This window comes from Rhincodon typus, chromosome 40 (assembly GCF_021869965.1).
Source record: "Rhincodon typus isolate 14 chromosome 40, sRhiTyp1.1, whole genome shotgun sequence".
Lineage (NCBI taxonomy): Eukaryota > Metazoa > Chordata > Chondrichthyes > Orectolobiformes > Rhincodontidae > Rhincodon > Rhincodon typus.
The window spans coordinates 1,149,654-1,170,559 of NC_063371.1; the positions used below are offsets into that span (position 1 = coordinate 1,149,654).

Here is a 20,906-nt window from a genome sequence, read left to right on the forward strand (position 1 = left end):
TCTGCATTGGCCCTTAGACACAAGCATCTTCATTCATGTGACCATGTCCGCTCATCCCTCTTTTTGGTTTATTCACTTATGTGATCTCATCAAGAATGTTCACCTGGTTCCTGTATCAGCTGCTTTTCCTGGAACTGAATTCCAGTGCATGAACTCCATCATGCTGTATTTTGAATCTCTTAACTGTACTCTTGTCTCAATGGCTACTCATTCCGGGCATCTCTAGCAACAATTTGGCTGTATCCACCCTGCTTCATCCTTTCAGAATTTGAAATATTTAGAGTGTACGATCTTGTAATTTGTGTTGGGGGGCAAAAAGACGACAAACATTTTTTGAAGAAGAGTCTAGGCCCAAAACGTCAGCCTTCCTGCTCCTCTGATGCTGCTTGGCGTGCTGTGTTCTTCCAGCTCTACACCTTGTTAGCTCAGATTCTCCAGCATCTGCAGTTCCTGCTATCTCTCACAAACACTAAGTGTTTATTTTTGATCTCACACAATGTTCAGAGAGCAGTGATGCATTACAGGCACTGTGTTGGGAATTCCAGATCACATTGTATGCTCTGCAAAAATACATGGGCAAGCTGAAATTTCAGAGTTTATAAGGCATCTGGAGGTTGTCACCCTGCTGCTACAGAGACTACCAAAAGCAAACTAATTCTGGTGAACCTTGGTAAATTTTGGTTAGGCTCAGTGTATTGTGTTCAGTTCTGAGCACTTTGCCTTGGGTAGGTTGCAGAAGACATCCATTAGAACTGTACCAGAAATGAATTTTCAGTGATGTGAAGAAGAGAAGTCATTAAGTTGGGGTTCTCGACCGCGAAAGTTTAAAATGATCGTATTCAAATCAGGAATAATTTTGATTATGAATGAAAAGAGACTGATGACATGGCAGAATGTCTGGTAACCCGAGCATACAGTGTACTTGTTTACTGAAGTCAACATGTATAAACGTCTTTTCACACAGTAAGTATGCTCTGTCTGAAAAAGGGGTGGAAGCAGATTCACAGTTACTTTGAAAAGGTAATTGGATCCAGAGTCCTTAGGAGCATTGACATAGAGAGGGACCTGGGCGTACAGATCCACACATCCCTGAAAGTGGCAACACAGGTGGATAAGATGGTCAAAACATCACACTTGCATGCATTGTCTAGGGCGTCAAGTATATTAGTCAGCAAATTATGTTACAGCTGTACAAAACTTTCAGTTAGGCTACGTTTGAAATATTGAATACACTTCTGGTCGTCGCACTACCAAAAGGTCATGGATTCTTTGGAGAAGGTGCAGAGAAGATTTACCAGGATGTTACCTGTCTGGAGGGTATCAGTTAGGAGGAGAGGTTGGATAAAGTTGGATTGTTTTCACTGGAAAGGTGGAGGCTGAGGAACAATCTGTAGAGGTCTACAAAATCATGAGAGGCATTGACAGGGTGGATAATCAGAGGCTTTTTCCCAGGGTGGAAAGGTCAACTGCAAGAGGGCACAAGTTCAAGATGAGAGGGGAAAAGTTTAAGGGTGAAGTGCGGGGAAAATTTTCCACAGGGTGGTGGGTACCTGGAACACACGGCCAGTGGAGGTGGTGGAAGCAGGCACGGTAACCATGTTTAAGGTGTACCTTGATAGGCGAACAGAGGGACAGAAACTGCGCGTGGGCAATAAATAATGGGCCTGAATAAGGATTAGGAATCGGCGCAGGCTTGGTGGACCGAAGGACCTGTTGCTGTGTGTGTTGAATTGTATTGTATTGTGTTGTATTGTATTCAAGGGGCAAATAAATGATAGGGAAGAGATCGGGGGAGGGGGTACTGATTAGATAGCTCTGTCAGAGAGCTGGCAGATGCACAATGGGCCTAGTGCATCCCTCCTGTGCATTCTGTAAGCCAAGCTTCCCTCCCATAGAGAGGAAAGACGTGACTCCTAAAGCTGTAGCTCCCTGCATGACAATGCATAGAGAAGTTAAGCTGTCATAGAAAAGGCTGGATTATGAGAAATGTCAGCTTCAGGATATACTTGAAAACCAGGCAGAATACTAAGGTTGCTGGTGAAGTTGAAAACTGCTATCAGAAGGATAAAGAGAGATCTGGAAAAAACATTAACAGGCAGCATAAAAGGGAACCTGAAAATGTTGAGTAAATCAAGAAATAGTGTGGTTAATTGACAGCCAAAAGCATTTTTTTACACTGAAAGGAGACAATGGAAGTTGAAGAGGTGTAACAATCATCAAGGAACCTGCTTTTGTGATCAGGTAGAGAACAATAATGCTAGCCCCGAATTGAATGCAAGCTCTGTTAACAGACAATATCCATCCTTTTCTTGGACAGGTCCTAATCTAGCACACGAAAGAAATTGATCATGGTCTCACTGTTCCTTCAGCCAAAGTGAGCTAGCATGGTACGATACTGCAATTTCAAATGACAGTTAGTAGTCGCTATGAATTCATGCAGTGCATTTTGTCAACTAGTTTGTTAGTGGAAATCATGAACAAAAGAATAGGTAGAATCTGAGTAAATACACTTATACCAGTCATTGCCGTATACAAACAAGAGATGGCCAGTCTGCTCCCAGGCTTTCCCACTGTTGAGTTGTCCACAGTGTTTTAGAAATTACGTAGTGATTGATTACATCTTCCTGAATGAATTGCTAAAGCGGAGAAAATTACTGAGAGGAACTCTGAAACTGACCGAATGTTGCACATTACCAGACGGAGAAGGTCATTTTTCCTAATCGTCTCGCACTTCGTGAGTGGAGGCAGTGTTTGGCCAGATAGTACCTTTCCCAAATAATTACTGAAAAATGTTTGGGCTCAAAGTGTCATTGACAGAAATTGCAGCAAGTTATTTTGAAACTTTTTTGATAATGGGGAGTGTAATAGGTGAATTTGGAATATTGAGTGGAAGTTTCATGAAACCAAGGCATAGGAATTATGGTTTTTTGGAGGGGCAAGAACAGGACAGTTGGATTGATAACACAGCTGAGACTATGGAATGATAAATCCCCAAATTTGTTGGAATCTTATAGTCTATCTTCAGAATGAAACTTGAGTATGGTGGCATTCTTCAATGGAAAATACTTTTCTGCATTAAACTTGGAAAATATACTAATGTTCAGGTTGAGAAAATCATTTGCTTCTCTGGCAACACTACGAGGATTCAAGAAGATTGACAGTGTTAATATTCGTTATGTGCATGTTCTTTGACAGAAAGTTGGAGTCACTGGTCCCCCAGATCCACAAGTCCGTTCACCTTCTGTTATAGAATTTGGAAAATATGAGATCCAGACCTGGTATTCGTCTCCGTATCCCCAGGAATACACAAGGTACCGTAACCTCAAGTTGGACTTCTGGTATAACTTTTTCTTTTTGGAAGTTGAATTTGGGAAATTGCATGGATGAGAACTGAACAAGAAAGATCTGCAATTATATTATGCTTTTCACCCCTGTTGAACACTTGAAAGTGCTTCACAGCCAGTGAAGTACTTGTGAAGTGAAATCAATGTTGTAATGTAGGGAACACAGCTCCCAATTTGCGCAGAGCATACTCCCAAAAACAATGACCAGATATCCGTTTTTGTGATCTCGGTAGAGGAATAAAAATTGGGCATGACTTTGGGGAGGTGCTTCATTTGCCAAGGGATTGGAGCAGGTCAATAGACCCTTGGTTGAACATCTCCCCCAAAAACCAGTACTGTTAACATTGTCTCATCAATGTACTGGAGTGTCAGACTTTTTTTTAATGCTCAAGCTGTGAAGTGAGTCAACCCAGGATCTTGTGACTCAGAGAAGAGTCATACAGCACGGAAACAGACCCTTCAGTCCAACTAGTCCACACTGATCATGTTCCCAAGCTAAACTATTTCCACTTGCCCACATTTGGTCCATAGCCCTCCAAACCTTTCCTTTTCTTGTACTTATCCAGATATCTTTGAAATGCTGTAACTGTACCAGCATCCACCACTTCCTCCAGCAGTTCATTCCACATGAACCACTCTGTGTGGTTAAAAAAAAAAGTTGCTTCTATGTCCTTTTTGAAACTTTCCCCCCCTACCTTTTAAAAAGGCCCCCTCATTTCGAACTGCCCCAGCCTAGGGAAAATACTTTTGCTGTTCACCTGACCTATGCCCCTCATCTATCAGGTCACCTTTGAACCTCCTACGCTCCAGTGGAAAAGGTTGTGGCCTATCCAGGCTATTTTTATGACTCAAACCCTCCATTCCTGGCAATATTCTGGTAAATTTTTTCTGATCCCTCTCCTATTTAAAAATATCCTATGGCGGTGTGATCAGAATGGACACAGTACGCCAAAAGAGGGCTCACCAACGTCCTGGACAATCTCAACATGATGTCCCAACTCATATACTCAAAGGTCTGCGCAGTGAAGGCAAGTGTGTTACATGCCTTCTTAACCACCCTGTATACCTGTGATAGGAATTTCCAAGAATTATGTACCTGAACCCCTTGATTTCTCTGTTCTACAACACTACCTAGGCCCCGACCATTAATTGTATACGTCCTGCGCATTTTTGTTTTTACCAAAATGAAATACCTCGCATTTATCCAAATTAAGCTCCATCTGCCCATTGATCCAATTGATCAAGATCTCTTTACAATCTTAAATAACCTTCTGTGTCCACTATACCACCAATTTTGGTGTCATCTGCAAACTGACTAACCATGTCTCAATTAAATCAATTTGATCTGGGAGAGCTAGTTTGGGCCTCAGAGTCACATCGTGCAATCTAAGCATCATGGGGATGAACCCTGCAGTTAAATGAAGGTTGGCACTTAGTTTCCTTCATCAACAACTCGTTGTAGCTTGCATGAGACAGCATAAATACAATTAAACCCAGCCTTGGAAACGCATTCAAACACAGATATTCCTTGCTAAACAAGTCACTTTAATTCATGAATTCAATGGAAATATCCAGCACTTGGAATAGAGAACCAAAATATCATTTGGAACGTGGTCCGTATTCCCAATCCATGATAAAGTTGATGAGTAGTGACAGTTAACATGCAGCAATAGCTGCAGTGTTTCAGATGATTTTAAATGCAGTAAATACAGTGGGTGTTAATGGCCAGTCTACCCCCAGAAATGGAAACGTATGTAGAGGAAGGGAAGGGAGGAGTCAGAGTTAGACCAGGCAAAAGTGAGGGCAGAGTGGAAATTGGAAGCGAAATTGATTAACTTTTCCAATTCTGGATGAGAGAGGGAAGCAGCACTGATGACAACATCAATATATCAGAATAAGAGTTGTGGGTGGGGGCCGGAATTGGACTGCAACAAGCAATGTTTCTCATACCCACGAAGAGACAGGCATAACTGGGGCCGATGCGGGTACCCTGGCCACCACTCTGAAGTGAAGAAAATGGGTAGTCCTGTTTCTGGTGATAGACTGGGCACTAATAGTCACTGTAAATCCACTGACTCCCAAAGCTACCAGGACTATACATCCTCACACCCCGCTTCCTATAAAGACTCCATCCCATTCTCTCAGTTCCTCTCTCACCGTCGCATATGTTCAGATGAGGCCAACTTTGACAAGGGAGCCTCTGAAACGTCCACTTTCTTCCTCAACTGAGGATTCCCCAGCACTGTTGTCGACAGGGCCTTCAAGTGTGTCCGACCCATCTCCCGCATTACCTCCCTCACCCCTTCTCTTCTCTCCCGCAACAGCAACAGGGTTCCCCTTGTCCTTACCTACCATCCCACCAGCATCCACATCCAGAAGATCATCAGATGCCATTTCCACCACCTCCAGCAAGATGCCACCATCAGACACGTAGTCCCCTCCCGTCCCTCGTCCAGCCTCCACAGGGACCATTCCCTCCGGGACACCCTGGTCCACTCTTCCTTTACCCCCAACAACCCCCCGCAGCCCCACGGTACCTTCCCCTGCAACTGGCGAAGGTGTGACACCTGCCCATTTACTTCCTCCCTCCCCAGTATCCAAGGGCCCAAATATACCTTAGAGGTGAAGCAACACTTCACCTGTACTTCCCAGAATCGAGTCTAATGCATTCGTTGCTCATCATGTGGTTTCCTCTACACTGGGGAAACGAATCGTAGACTGGGTGCCCGCTTCGCAGAACATCTTTGTTCTGCTTGCAAAAAAGCCTATGAGCTACTTGTTGCCTGCACATGAACGCAACACCCTGTTCCCTGGCCAACATCTCGGTCTCTGGCTTGCTGCGGTGTTCTAGCGAAGCTGAACGCGAGCTGGAAATACCACACCTCATTTTCTGCTTGGGAACCCTGCAGCCCTCCAGACTCCATGTCGAGTTCAATAATTTTAGGGCCTAAACTCTCCCGTGTTCCAGCCCCCTACCTCACACAGCAGGCCTTGTTATCACGTAGCCTGCCATCACACACTACCTATTGTTAGTCACTACAAGTGTCCATTAACAACTATTTACCTTCCCAGCCAGATCGTTATCACCCCCTATGTCTATCCAACTGCTCTTCTCTCTCTTCGGACTCTACCCAATAATTTACCCCCCCCCCCCCCCCGCCCTTTCCTTTCTGCATGTAAACTGACATTTTCCCAGCTACCATCGGTTCTGAGGAAGGGTCACGGAACCTGAAACATTAACTCTGACTTTTTCGTTCACAGATGTTGCCAGACCTGCCGAGCTTTTCCAGCAACTTCTCTTTTTGTTAGGATGTGTGAAATTATTTGAGAGGTTGGAGACTCTTTTCAGTGAATTCTGAGCAACCTGAGCGGTCAGTGCCCTATCAGACAGGGTAGCCCTTGTTAAGCGAAGAGCAGGATTTCTTTTTCCAGCTCAGGCTGTTCTTGTCCAGTGCAATTTTAGCTGATTCAGACTACGTGAGTGTCCTTGATTCTCCCAAATATGCTTAAATATCTCAACTTGGGTAACTGAGACATTCCCTTATACAAGTATCATATTCACTCATTATACAGTAAACAAAAATATCAATCTTTTGTGTGTGTGCGTACCTTGGTTTCACCACTGTTAAATGTGCTGAATTTCTATGGATGTCAGCAGTGATTGAGCAAAAGTAAGTACAGCACCTTATTTTCTATTTTCTCATGTTATTTTAGAAGGCATTCTCAAGTTTCGTATTTCTCCCAAACTCTAGAACAATGTGGTTAATTCCAAACATTGTTTGCCTGGAAATAGAACATTCACGATACTTTGGCCATCACTTACGTTGTGTGTATATAGTCATGCTGGATTGAACCAATTCCCATTTTCTCCACATATTGGATTGTTTTCTACCAAATTAAACCCCGCCATCAGGAATTCACGATCTTACCACGTAAATGTACAGTCCTGATGCTTTTTATGAGTTTAAGCACGGAACTTGCAGCTCATTATACATCAATCACCCATCACACAATTCCAGTTTGCTTTGCAATATGTTTTAATGAGACTCACCAGCAAAGCTCCAGTGCTTTTCGTGCTAAAATAAGGCAGAAAGAGCTCATTAAATCAAAGAGACACAACCGAGTGGTTCAATTAGGTTGAAATATCCTTTTCAGTATTGAAGTATGCTGCGATGCTGACTGTGACTGTTAGTGGATTGTGATTTAACTAATGAATTGCAGCTTGCAGCTTTATTAGAGCAATTCAAGCTTTTAACATGCAAATACTCAATGTCATACTCTGAGCTGATAGCATCGTAGGAAGTATAGTCTACTGTCCTTGATATCATCACCTTCAGGTGTTGTCATTTGGTATACTCGATTAAATTGTTCCAGATATGTATGTGTAAACATTGTACACTTGGTTCATTGCTCTAATTTGTGAAAACTTCTTCCCAAGTTCCTCATTAGAGCATGAACTCCTTTCTGAAATCCTGCTTCGTCACACCAAGTACCACCTGTCATACATTGTTTGAAATTCATGAGGTTATTCTGGTGACAATAGAGAAGAAAGTGGCCCCCACACTGTGCATCAATCACAAGCCTCAAGTGAGAATAGACAAGGTAGAAAAGCCGTTGTTGTCAGTGACCGTCGGTGCACTGGCTAGGCCTTCAAATAAGTTGACTGATAGCATAAAGCACTGATAGCTTGCTTGTACCGGTTACTAACTTCACAAGCAGAAGAATCAGTTTCAACATATCGTTATTTGCTGCCCAGAAAAGGGTAGTTCACGGCAGACATGCAGTGCTGCTGGCTTTGCCTCACCTGAGTTAACTTATTCACTGCCAAATACTTAACCTGCATGAACATTTTGCAGTCTTGCTGAACTGGCTAAGCTCAAACTTGGTTGGGACACGGTAATTCTAGATCCAGTTTGTCTCCCTGATTGATCTTAACACAGGACAATTGGATTAATGTAAATTCTGGCGATCAGAACCAAATAGTGTTTTTGTTTTAGTTTGGCTGACCTTATTTCATTGCTGTGCAGGAATTTTTTGTTTCAGAATTGATTGGCAATGTCAATTACGGTAAGCTAACCAAGTGCATATGGGAGTTGAACTTTGTGGATTAGACACAGAAATAGGTTGTGTGGAGCCCTTAAGATCATATTAAGTGTGGCAACAGAAAAAGTTACAACTGAATTGTTCTTGTAGTGTTGAATTCTGTAGAGTGGATTTCGTAGGGCATCTTTTTGCTCGCTTTGTTTCCTAAACCTTCGCTCTCACTTTCTTTTGATTTGGCAGACGCCCTTTTACTTTTAGTCTATGTAGTTAATGTGTGTGTGCGACTAAGACACTTCAGGTCCTTAACCACCTTGTGTAATGAAAATAGATGCATCTTGACCACAAACGCATGTGTTGCGTTAGATGGCATTGTAGACATTGCAGCAAGCTCAGCATAGGACATGTGGTCTGAGTGAAACTGTGGAAAGTGTTTTCAGTAGCTGCCAATGATGCTGCTGAATTAAAAGCAATGACTTACCACCTCCTTAGAGACCTATAACAAAAGAGAATGCTTGCTTTAACTAGCACAAATCTGTTTTTAGCATGAAACAATTAGTCTTGCACAATTGAGCACTTTGAAATTAATGTATATGTGTCTTTGGTTGCTGCTGAACTCAAATACTTTAATGTCTTGGTTTATTCACAATTTCTATTGGAGTGTTGCAAACCTGTCAAACCCAAAAGATTATGCAAAGCAACCTGGACAAAATAACCCTTGCAAAAGTAGTTGAACTTAAATTTTTCAGCCAGATTGTGTTATTTTTTGAATGAGACATTTTTTGACATTGTATTTAAAAGCATTAACTCAGAACTGAAGTGTCTGTTATGTTGGATTTTAAATAAAAGTATTTAATGAAGCTGAAATCGGGTCAATTGTCCATTGAAAGTGAATTATGTGCGTGCAATATGATCCAATTTTAAAATTCCTTTTGATGGAAAACGAGGGATAAGTTAATGACAGATAAACTAGCCAGTGTCAGTTTTTAAAATAATCGGTGCATGGGTTAAGATTACATTTCATGCAAGTTTTCCTGTTTATTTAACCCGCCATGCCTTACAAGTTCCTCTAACCTTTGACTCAGCGAACAGCACCAGTGACTTCTGAACAAAGGATGCATGTAATCATATGAAGAAGCCCTAAGGGGCTCTGTGTTAGTTGACTCTTTCTGTTTCCCACAATGACTGTTACCAGTAAGATTTCTTTTCACCTGCAGTTATCCATACGTATTTTGAATTTTTCTGTCCCCACCATCTCAAATTTTGATCCTATTTGGCAGTCGTATTGGTATTTCAGAGTAGGATTTAATCTTGGGGAAATTGGCAGATTTTTGAAGGAGCATACTTTTCTCGTGATTGATTACTTGGCTGCTCTTTCTCCCTCCTGCCTCCTTAATCTCACCAAAAATCTCTGCTTCCCATTTCTTGGCCGATTATTTGAACTTCATCTGTACTGGCAGCTTTTTAATTCATTCAAGGAATCTAGCCTATCTGAATCACTTGAGCCAGAACTTGACTTTCAGTTTTGCAGACAGGCTTTTGGGTTAGATTGCCCAAATTTGCAGTTTGGAGTGTAGTCTACAACTTTGGAAGTTGGCAGTTTAGCTTTGCTGTTCCAGAGTCTTATGAAGGAAACCATGAATTGTGTCTTCTGTTCAAGTATTTATGATTGGTTGTGTTTCTCAGATATCAAATATGTCAACATGTGTTACTCTGAGATGGCAAAATTGTGTGACTTGAATGGCTATGAGAAAACCTTTAAAACTTGTCTTCACACAAGTAGCTTGATGTGTGATAGGTGGCACTGTATTGCTGTATCTGTGAGAACTGATAATCTTCTGGCTATGCTCTTATCTATGCATCTGTCTCTTGCAGGCTGCCAAAGTTATACTTGTGTGAATTTTGCCTCAAGTACATGAAGAGCAAAAGCATTTTGCAGCAACACATGAAGAAATGTAATTGGTTTCACCCGCCTGCAAATGAGATTTACAGGAAAGACAAGATTTCTGTGTTTGAAGTAAGCTTGGGCTTTTGGCTTAGTAAAGTGATTCTGCTGTGAAAGTTATATTGGGATTAAGTGCAGCCAGAACGTAAAATGTCTTTTGCTCATTTCATGGGCAAAGTATTCCGTATTCTTTCCTACCTAACCTCGGTTATACTGAAAGCCACTAACAGAAGGATCTCAGTTGTGCCGAGTCCCTCGCTAGCCATTGTTTTTGGGTAGTGTCTAATGTAGTGTGTATAGAGTCGTAGGGATGTACAGTTCAGAAGCAGACCCTTTGGTCCAACTCGCCCATGCTGACCAACTGTCCTAAATGAGTCTACTTACATTGGCCAACCTTTGGTTCATATCCTTTAAACCCTTCCCATTCAAGTACCCATCCAGATGACTTAAATGTTGTAATTATACCAACTCCTCTGGCAGCTCATTTCATACACACACCACCCTCGACATGAAAACTTGGCCCTCAAGTCCCTTTTGAATCTTTTGCCTCTCACCTTAAACGTATGCCCTCTAGTTTTGGACTTGCTTACCCTGGGAAAAGGACCTTGGCTATTCACCCTATCCATGCCCCTCATGATTTTATAAACCTCTGTAAGGTCACCCCTCAGGCTCCGACACTCAAGGGAAAATAGCCCCAGCCTATTCACCCTCTCCCCTCCAACCCTGGTAACATCTTTGTAAATCTTTTCTGTTACCTTAGAAGTTTAACAACATCCTTCCTATAGCAGGGAGACCAGAATTGCCTGCAGTATTCTAAAAGTGGCCTAACCAATGTCCTGTACAACCGCAACATGACCTTCCAACTCCTGTACTCGATGCGCTGACTAATAAAGGCATGCCTACCAAGTTCCTTTTTCACCACCCTGTCTGCCTGCGCCTGCGCTTTCAAGGAACTATGAACCTGCACTCCGAGGTCTCTGTTCAGCAACACTCCCCAGGATCTTAATATTAAGTGTATAAATCCTGTCCTGATTTGCCTGACCAAAATGCATCACCTCAAATTTATCTAACTTAAACTCCATCTGCCCATCTGGTCAAGGTCCCGTTGTACTCTGAGGTAACCTTCTTCACTGTCCACTGCACGACCAAAGTTGGTGTTTTCTGTAAATTTATTAACCATTCCTCCCATATTCACATTCAAATCATTTGTATAAATAACGAAAACAGTGGACTCAGCACCAATCCTTGCAGCATTCTGCTGGTCACAGCCCTACAATCCGAAAAGCAACCCTCCACCATCACCCTTTGTCTCCTACCTTTGAGTCAGTTTTGTATCCAAATGGCTAACTATTCCTGTTACATGTGATCTAACCTTGCTAACCAATCTACCGTGCGGAACCTTGTTGAGCACCTTGCTGAAGTCCATGCAGACAACGTCCACCACTCTGCCTTCAGCAATCCTGTTCATCACTTGTTCAAAAAACTCAATCAAGTTAGTGAGACATGATTTCCCACACACAGAGCCATGACACATATGCGCACATGTTTACCTTGTCTGACAACTTGAAACTGTAAATCAAGGATTATGATTAATCCAGTGTATTGTTGGGTCTTTGAACTTGTTGAGATGCAACTTGTTGTTATAGGTCTCATTTAAAATTGTACATTGAATGCAACTCTGTATGCATTGTTGCTTGATATGAATGTCACTTGGGCTGCAGTCAAATTGAACTGCAATGCTGAAGTCATGACATAGTTCTCAATGATCAATGACTCATTGCTGGCAATTTTTCAGTGATATTTTGTTTAATAAAAATGCGTCTGTACTCAGTTGCATTTGCCTTGTACTATAAAACCAAAACCAAAACCAACCAGAAAAATAACAGATCTGGCCCTGTTGGAAACAGTCTTGAAATGCTTTTGCAAAATACTTCACCCTGTTCTTCTCTCCATCTTTCTTACTATTTCATAGAAGAATCATAGAATCCCTACAGTGTGGAAAGAGGCCCTTTGGCCCAACAGGTGCACACCGACCCTTGGAGCATCCCACCCAGACCCATCCCCCTAAAACCCACCTAAGCTACACATCCCAGAATACTACGGGCAATTTAGCATGGCCAATCCACCTAACCTGCACATCTTTGGACTGTGGGAGGAAACCGGAGCACCCGGAGGAAACCCACGCAGGCACGGGGAGAACGTGCGAACTCCACACAGACAGTCGCTTGAGGGCGGAATCGAACCCGGGTCCCTGGTGCTGTGAGGCAGCAGTGCTAACTACTGAGCTACCATGCTGCCTTGCTTTGAATTTTTTCTCTATCTTGCTTTGTTCACTTAATGTATTCCTTTCATGTTCTTTCTTTTTGTCCTTCCTGAACAACGGGCCTGTGGTGACAATTGGGTTGACATTTTCTCATCTTCCTGCTGTTTAGTTATTGTGTATTCTTCACAGGTGGATGGTAACATCAGTACCATATATTGCCAGAACCTGTGCCTACTGGCCAAACTCTTCCTTGACCATAAGACATTGTACTATGATGTGGAACCCTTCCTCTTCTATGTTCTGACACAAAATGACAGCAAAGGCTGCCATCTCGTGGGCTACTTCTCCAAGGTAAGGTCCTGACTGTTGTTGTTCTCAAAAACTCATGTTTGGAGGATTCAAACAGCAGAAAATTGTGGTGTTGATTTCAATAAGTTTTAAAAGACCTTTTTACATTTCTGGTTGCTGTTTGCCCATGTAACTTCTGTGGTGTTAGCTTTGTAGTTTCCTGTATTAGGTTAAGTTCTCCACTTGAGCTTAATTTATTCACAAGTTACTTCTCGGCTCACTGTGTTGTGACACTCACCCACTTAGCTAATAGCAGTTGCAAAAAATTTATTTATCACCACATTGTATTTGCTCAGCCATTTTAGCTTCACTGTTCACTCAAACCTCTTCCAGTGGACTACTTGTCCCAGCTTCGGACTTGTGGCACACAATATCACAATTGAGTAGGCTGCAATTTTCTCAATCTAATCAGATTTGACATTTTAACAAGGCTACTTGTACTAACTCCACCACCCCTGTGAGTTCCAGTTACTGCCTCATCTCTCTTGCTTCTCCCACCTCCATGCTGTTGCTCTCAGTGCTCAGAATCTGTCGATCCTGGCAATTGCCCAATCTGCTGGAAGGATGAATTGTCTCAAAAATTTGAGTAACAGATGAAGTGAACACTTTTACACTGTTGTAATGTAGTAACAACATGGCAGCACGTCCCTTTGGCTGTTCGCGGTAGGGAAAGTACTGACCACACTTAAAATGTTTCAGCTGACCTTGTGGACATGATAAAACATGTGCTGGTTATGCGGAGCCACTTGAGAGTGGAACTGTGGAAGTATCTTTTAAGGCAGACCATGGAGAAGAGACAGTGAGAAGGATGGCCTGACTGACCATGTTAAAAGCTGCAGAGAAGTCGCACCATTCAAAATCAGAAGTGTCACTGGTGACTTAGCTGCAAGTGATTTCAATGCTGCCACGAGGCCACAAGTTGAAAACATAGATCTGCTGTCTATATTTTGTGTCTTGCCCTTATTAGAACAGACAAAGGAATGCCAAACTTGAAAAGAAAGCAAGAACTTAGACTGCATAAGATACTGGGTGCTAATTGGTTGGTAATTGGACTTTGCATTAGACAGTGCACAGCCTGGAAAAATTCACCAAGAAACAGGACCCCCCCACCCCGACCCCCCAAAGTTTTTGTTCATTTGAAAAATGCAATGCATGGACAAATTCCTTTTGGGTGTACAGGACTGGGCTCTGCTTATGAATACAAGTAGCTTCTAAACAAGTGTGAGTGAGTTACATTAGGAGCCTAACTGATCATTCCACATCCTCTCCACATTTTACTTTCTTGACACTTCCCATCATTCAGCACCTCCATTTCACTGTTTTGTCCAGTATTTTATAGATATACACAACCTCAGCCTGCCTTATGGACTTTGTTCCCACTTGTTCTCTTGGTTTTTTTTTGCAATTTTGATCGACTGCTACAATTTTCTTTCCCTTTTTCCTGAACAGTTTGGAAGCAATATTTCTCAAGTACTGAAGCTTGCATCATTGAAACTCTTTCAATATGCTGCTGCTGTTCCCACCTTCAAGTGCATGAGTTAAGTCTGCTTCTTGGAGACACTTCAAATCGCTAAATTCTTGTTGGCTCCTTAAACATACAACACCCTGCTCAAAATTACGAGCAGCTTTAAGACATTTTGCAAAGTTCAAAGAGCTGTATACTGTACTGTGCTGTCTTAGGTACACAGAAGGTAACCAAAATATTATCAGTTTTCTCACCAAGTGCACAGGACTTAAATCACAAGGGATTTCTGTAGTTTCTTTCTCTCTGCTTACTGAGAAGCACATTGCAGATAAAGTAACGGCGAGGAGTTGTGAATCCATATGCAGATACTGCCACTCAGTGCTGCTGTATTTGAACTCCTGGAGCCTGCCAAACCGCTTGAATACCTTTTGGGACAAAAGCTTAAAAAAATGCTCTTGGGCAGCTTTGAATGGGAAACACTGAGCTCTAATTTATGCAAATCCAGAAAGGACTCTATTCCTAGAGCTGGAGACTTGCCATGAGTTCTTGATCATAAATTACCCTTCTTGTTAAGTAGCTTTATTGTCAAAAACATTGCATCATAAAACAAGCATGAGCCAGGCCATGAAATGGAGGAGTGGTGGGGGAAGCCAGGCATTTGCTGGCAAAACTTTGTGCATGACCACAAAATCTGGGTGTCTCAGGGCGAATCCTGGAGAGTTGTTGTGGGTGTTCTATATATTTCTTCTCTTGGTTTATATTTTCTTTGTCTATTCCTTCATTCATATTCAGGAGAAGCATTGCCAGCAGAAGTACAATGTGTCCTGCATCATGATTCTTCCCCAGTACCAGAGGAAAGGATATGGAAGGTTCCTCATTGATTTCAGTAAGTGCAGAATCTTGCTGTGGATTTGTAGGGTCATGGAAATATACAGCACAGAAGCAAACCTTTCAGTCCAACTCATCTATGCCAACCAGATATCATAGATTAATCTACTTCCTTTTGCCAGCATATGGCCCAAATCCCTCTGAACCCTTCCTATTCATTTTCTCATACAGATGCCTTTTACATGTTGGAATTGTACCACCCCTGCACCACTTCTTCTGGCAGCTCGTTGCATACACGCATCACCCTCTGAGTGTTAGGTCCGTTAGGTCCCTTTTAAATCGTTCCCCTCTCACCTTAAACCTATGCCCTCTAGTTTTGGACTCCCCCATCCCATAGAAAAGACCTTGCCTATTTACCTCGTCCATGCCCCTCATGATTTTATAAACCTCTACAAGGTCACGCCTCAGCCTCCGATGCTCCGTGGAAAATAGCTCCAGTCTATTCAGTCTCTCCCCATAGCTCAAATCCTCCAACCCTGGCAACATCCTTGTAAATCTTTTCTGTACCCTTTCAAGTTTCACAACATCTTTCTTATACCAGGGGCACCAGAATTGCATGTAGTATTCCAATAATGGCCTAACCAATGTCCTGTGCAGCTGCAATATGACCTCCCAACTCCTAGATTCAGTGTACTGAGCAATAGAGGCAAGAGTACTGAACACCACCTTCACTATCCTAATTACTTGTGACTCTACTTGGAAGGAACTATGAAGCTGTCCTCCAAGGTTTCTTGGTTCAGCAACACTGCCCAGGACCTTACCATTGAGTCATCAAAGTCCTGCCTTCTTAGCCTTTCTAAAATGCAGCACCTAACATTTATCTAAATTGAACTTCATCTGCCAGTCCTCGGCCCATTGGCCCATCTGATCAAGATCCCTTCGTACTGAGGTAAACTTCTTCACTGTCCACTACATCTCCAATTTTGATGTCATCTGCAAACTTACTAACCGTACCTCCTTTGTTCACATCCATATCACGTATACAAATGACAAAAAGCAGCGAACCCAGCACCGGTCCTTGCAGTACACTGCTAGTCACAGGCCTCCGGTCTAGAAGCAACCCTCTACCACCACCACCCTCTGTCTTCTACCTTTGATCCAGTTCTGTATCCCAGTACCTAGTTCTCCCCGTATTCTGTGTGATCGAACCTTGTTAACAAGTCTACCATGTGGAACCTGTTCGAGTGCCTTATTGAAATCCATAGAGATCACTTCCACCGCTCTGCACTCATCAATCCTGTTTGTTACTTCTTCTAAAAACTCAATCAAATTAATGAGACACAATTTCCCAAGCACAAAACTATGTTGACTGTCCCTAAACCAGTTCTTGCCTTTCCAAATAGATGTAAATCCTGTCCCTCAGGATTCCCTCCAACATCTTGCCCTCCGCCAATGTCGGGCTCACTGGTCTGTAGTTCCCTGGCTTTTCCTTACCACCTCTCTTAAATAGAGGCACCATGTTAGCCAACCTCCTGTCTTCTGACACCTTTCTATGGCTATCGATGATACAAATATCTCAGCAAGGGGCCCAGCATTCACTTTCCTAGCTTCCCACAGAGTTCTGGGGTACACCTGGTCGGGTCCTGAGATTTATCCACCTTTATGCATTTTAAGATATCCAGTGCTTCCACTTTGATAATATGGGCATTTTTCAAGATTTCGCTATTTATTTCCCCACGTTCTCTGTCTTCCATATCCTCCTCCACAGTCAGCACTGATGCAAAATATTGATACAAAAGACTCCGACTGCCTTTATACTTTTGTAGGGAGTCCCTTGATCTCTGCTGCTGCCATTAACCTGACACGTGCTTCCTTCTTATTCTTAACCAAAACCTCAATTTCTCTAGTCACCCAGCATTTCCTACACCTACCAGCCTTGCCCTTTACCCTAACAGGAACAAACTGTCTCTGGACTCTCGTTATCTCATTTTTTTGAAGGTTTCCCATTTTCCAGCAGTCGCTTTTTCTGCAGACATCCGTCCTCAATCAACTTTTGGAAGTTCTTGCATAATACCGTCAAAATTGGCCTCAAATTTAGAATTTGAACTTTTAGATCTGGTGTATTCTTTTCCATCATGATTTTAAAACCAGTAGAATTATGGTCACTGGCCCCAAAGTGCTCCCCCCAAAGTGCTGACACCTCAGTCACCTCCCCCGCCTTATTTCCCAAGAGTAGGTCAAGTTTTGCACCTTTTCTGGTAGTTGCATCCACATACCGGACCAGAAAATTTTCTTGTGTACACGTAACAAAATCGTCTCCATTCGAGCCCTTAACACTGTGGCAGTCCCAGTCTATGTTTGGAAAGTTAAAATCCACTACCATTACCACCCTATTATTCTTAGAGATGACTGAGATCTCCTGACAAATTTGTTTGTCAATTTCCTGCTGACTATTTGAGGGTCGATCGTACAATCTCAATAAGATGATCATCCCTTTTTTATTTCTCAGTTCCGCCCAAATAACGTTCTTGGATGTATCTCCAGGAATATCCTCCTTAAGTACAGTGTAATGTTATCCGTAATCAAAAACGCCACTCCCCATCCTCTCTTGTGACCTCCGCCCCTCCCCTTCTATCTTTTGTAACAGCATCTGTACCCTGAAACATTATGAAAACTCATGAAGTGATTTGTTTTTTTGAAGAGCTCAACATATGGCAAGCAACCAGTCTTGCCTTTTTCCAAGCACTGTTGAACTAAATCTAATGTTCACTTCTCCTTAGAGGGGCTGAGTTCCATCAAATGGAAATCAAATCCAGTATTGCACTATTGCATTCTCAGGGATGTTTTGCAGTAAACTCTCTGTTCACCCTTAAAGTTTCACTGTGACAGTTGAAAACAAGTTTTGCATTTTTGCAAGTTCAAGGTCGTACTGGAAGTGGAGAAATGTGCAGATTATTGTTTTGTTTTGCTCTTCCGTTAAATCTATCTTAATGAGCTTGAGAAACCAATGCATGAGATTGGAAAAGACAGGTATTTGTGACTTAAGCTTCTCAGAGGCTAGTTTTCAGTGTTTAACACGCCCTCTGTTGAGGGGAGGTGCATTGTAAGGAGCTGTATAACGGAGACAATCAAGCTGGTCTTGTGAAAAGTTACAGACAAAGCATAAGTGTCTGGAAACAGATCTTCTGCGAACAGGAATAGGAAGGTTGAACGTAACAAGGAAAATACCATGACATAGACATGTATGTGTTTCCCAACCATTCAGTTAATTGCAACTGCAGAAAATATTGGTGGATGTGAACTGCTTTTCCACTTGCAGCCCTCACCATTGATGTGGTGTCTGTATTGTCTGAACAGTTGCCTGTATAAGCCAAACAGAGCTAATTGCAATGCCATAGATCTGCATTAAAATACATAAGGGGCCCGTTTGTTGTGTCCCTACCCCTGGACTGAGAGGCCTGGGTTCTAGTCCCACTTACTCCAGAGGTTTGTAATAACATGTCTGAACAAGTTGACGGGAAAAATGAGTTAAAATAAATTGGATATGCTGGCTGTTCTGTTTACAGATAAATTTGAAAAACATATCAGTCAAGATGAGCTGTTAAAGGATAATCCTGATGTAAAAATTACGAATGTAGTACCAGTACTCAAGGCCAAATTATGTCTAAAAAAATGTACATCATTTCATGGTCATACTTTTAGAACTAGGCACTGCCTCTCATCATCTTAGATGAGACTGTGTCATTTTTGAGGTGGAATTAACTGCCGGTTCAACTTGGGCTGGCTTCTGTGGGTTGCGCATGATTTTCTTTGTTTTTCTTTGTTTTGTTTGTTTTTAACAAGGGTTTTGTTTAGGAGCCGTACTCCACACCTGATGGGGTACATTGGGGCAACTTCAGCCATGTTGTACCGGTAATCATCTTCAGAAGCCAAGTCAAGTTCTCACAAATGTGTCACCTGTGACCTGTACTGCCTCACTGGTGTTATTTGGGAATGCGAAGGTAATCTTCCAAGAGTCAGTTAAACCACAATATGCTAGGGCTAACATTGAAAACATTTGCAATGGGATGGGTTCGTTCATCCCAGACCATTTGAGGGGTGGTGGGGGTTAAAAAAACATGTCTTTCATTTAGTGCCTTGAACAAGGCACTAAACTTGTGGAGTTTTCCACAAAAAACTTCAGGACATCCCAGTGCTTTACAGGCAATTAAGTAATGTTGAATATCACTGTTATAATCTAGATAAGGCACCAACTATTGATTACACATCCAGCTCCCAAAAAACACTCTGCAACACTGACCAGGGAATATGCCTTCACCGTGATGGTTGAGGGGTGAAAAAAGCACCCCCCTACCACCCTCTGCCAATGGCCAATGGGGAGAACTCCCTTCCTCCTCTTTGAAATAGTATATATAAGATCTCCTCTGCCCACCTGAGAGAGCAGATTTGGTATTCTTTTCATACCTTGTTCACTTTTGATAATGCAGTACTCCTTCAGTATGGCACTGATATGTCAGCCTAGAATCACACTCCAGTGTCTGCAGTGGGACTTGAACCCACAATTTTCTGACTCAGATGGGAATACTGTCACATGAGCACAGCAAAAGTCAAGAGGGCTCAAAATTGAATTAATTATTTTCGTGTGTTCCATGTTCAGATCGCTAAAACAAGTAAATCTTTTGGTCAGTTTATTACCTGTCAAAATGATGTATGCATTTTGGGTGGCACAGTAGCTCAGTGGTTTGCACCACTGCCTCACCGCACCAGCGACCTGGGTTCGATTCCACCCTTTGGCAATGATGTGTGAGAAGTTTGCACATTATCCCTGTGTCTGCGTGGGTTTCTGCTCGGTGCTCTGGTTTCTTCCCACAGTCCAAAGATGTGCAGGTTAGAGTGGATTGACTATGCCAAATTGCCCACAGTGTTCAGGGATGTACAGATTAGGTGTGTTAGCCATGGGAGATGCAGGGGTAGGGGATGGGTTTGGGTGGGATGGTCTTTGGAGGGTCGGTGTGGACTTGTTGGGCCGAATGGCCTGTTTCTACACTATAGGGATTCTACGTAAGCATTAATTCATTTCCTTTGCTTTATGGAACTGAATGTTACAAGGCATGAGTCTGGAAGTTCCTGGTGGAGCACTGCTTTGTCAAAGACTTGAAGAAACATAAGACACTGCCATTCCCAACATGTAAATCTTTGCCACAAACTTCATTATGTGGTATTGTGACACTGCTGTAGAGGAGATACAAGTGCCCCCATTAAGACGGCACAAGTTGATTATTGAGTACCTCAGTGCCTAAGCTCTGGGGTGATCTCTGTGATCACACTAAGTGCAGGAGCAGCATAGGGTGACCATCTGTGCTTGTCAGTAACGGTGGCCATCGGCTAGGTTGGACTTAGCTGACTTTTTGTGTACAGGAAACACCTGAGCAATTTTTGACTTGATTAGGTACTGTTGTAACTGTCCTGGAATAGCTGGTCCAGGGGTTCAGCTTGTTCTGGAGCTCATGTATCCAGTACAATTCCTCGAATGTTGTCAGGGCCCATAGCTTTTGCAGTATCTAGTGCCTCCCACTGTTTCTTCATATCACGTTGAATGAATTGAGTTGGCTGAAGGCTGGCATCTGAGACTTTGTGGAGTTGTTCTATTATGATATACCTCCTGTTGTGACA

At 42.6% G+C, this 20,906-nt stretch overlaps 1 protein-coding gene across 3 annotated transcripts in view; it reads left to right on the top strand.

The window, feature by feature from the left end:
- LOC109931857 (histone acetyltransferase KAT6A) overlaps positions 1-20,906 on the top strand; it is a 184,922-nt gene that overhangs the window by 133,143 nt on the left and 30,873 nt on the right. For all 3 annotated transcript variants that reach the window (XM_048618576.1, XM_020531123.2, XM_048618577.1), the window contains exons 9-12: positions 3,196-3,311; positions 10,260-10,401; positions 12,782-12,943; positions 15,198-15,291. In XM_048618576.1, the coding sequence (XP_048474533.1) occupies positions 3,196-3,311; positions 10,260-10,401; positions 12,782-12,943; positions 15,198-15,291 (514 nt within the window). The remainder of the gene's footprint in view (positions 1-3,195; positions 3,312-10,259; positions 10,402-12,781; positions 12,944-15,197; positions 15,292-20,906) is intronic.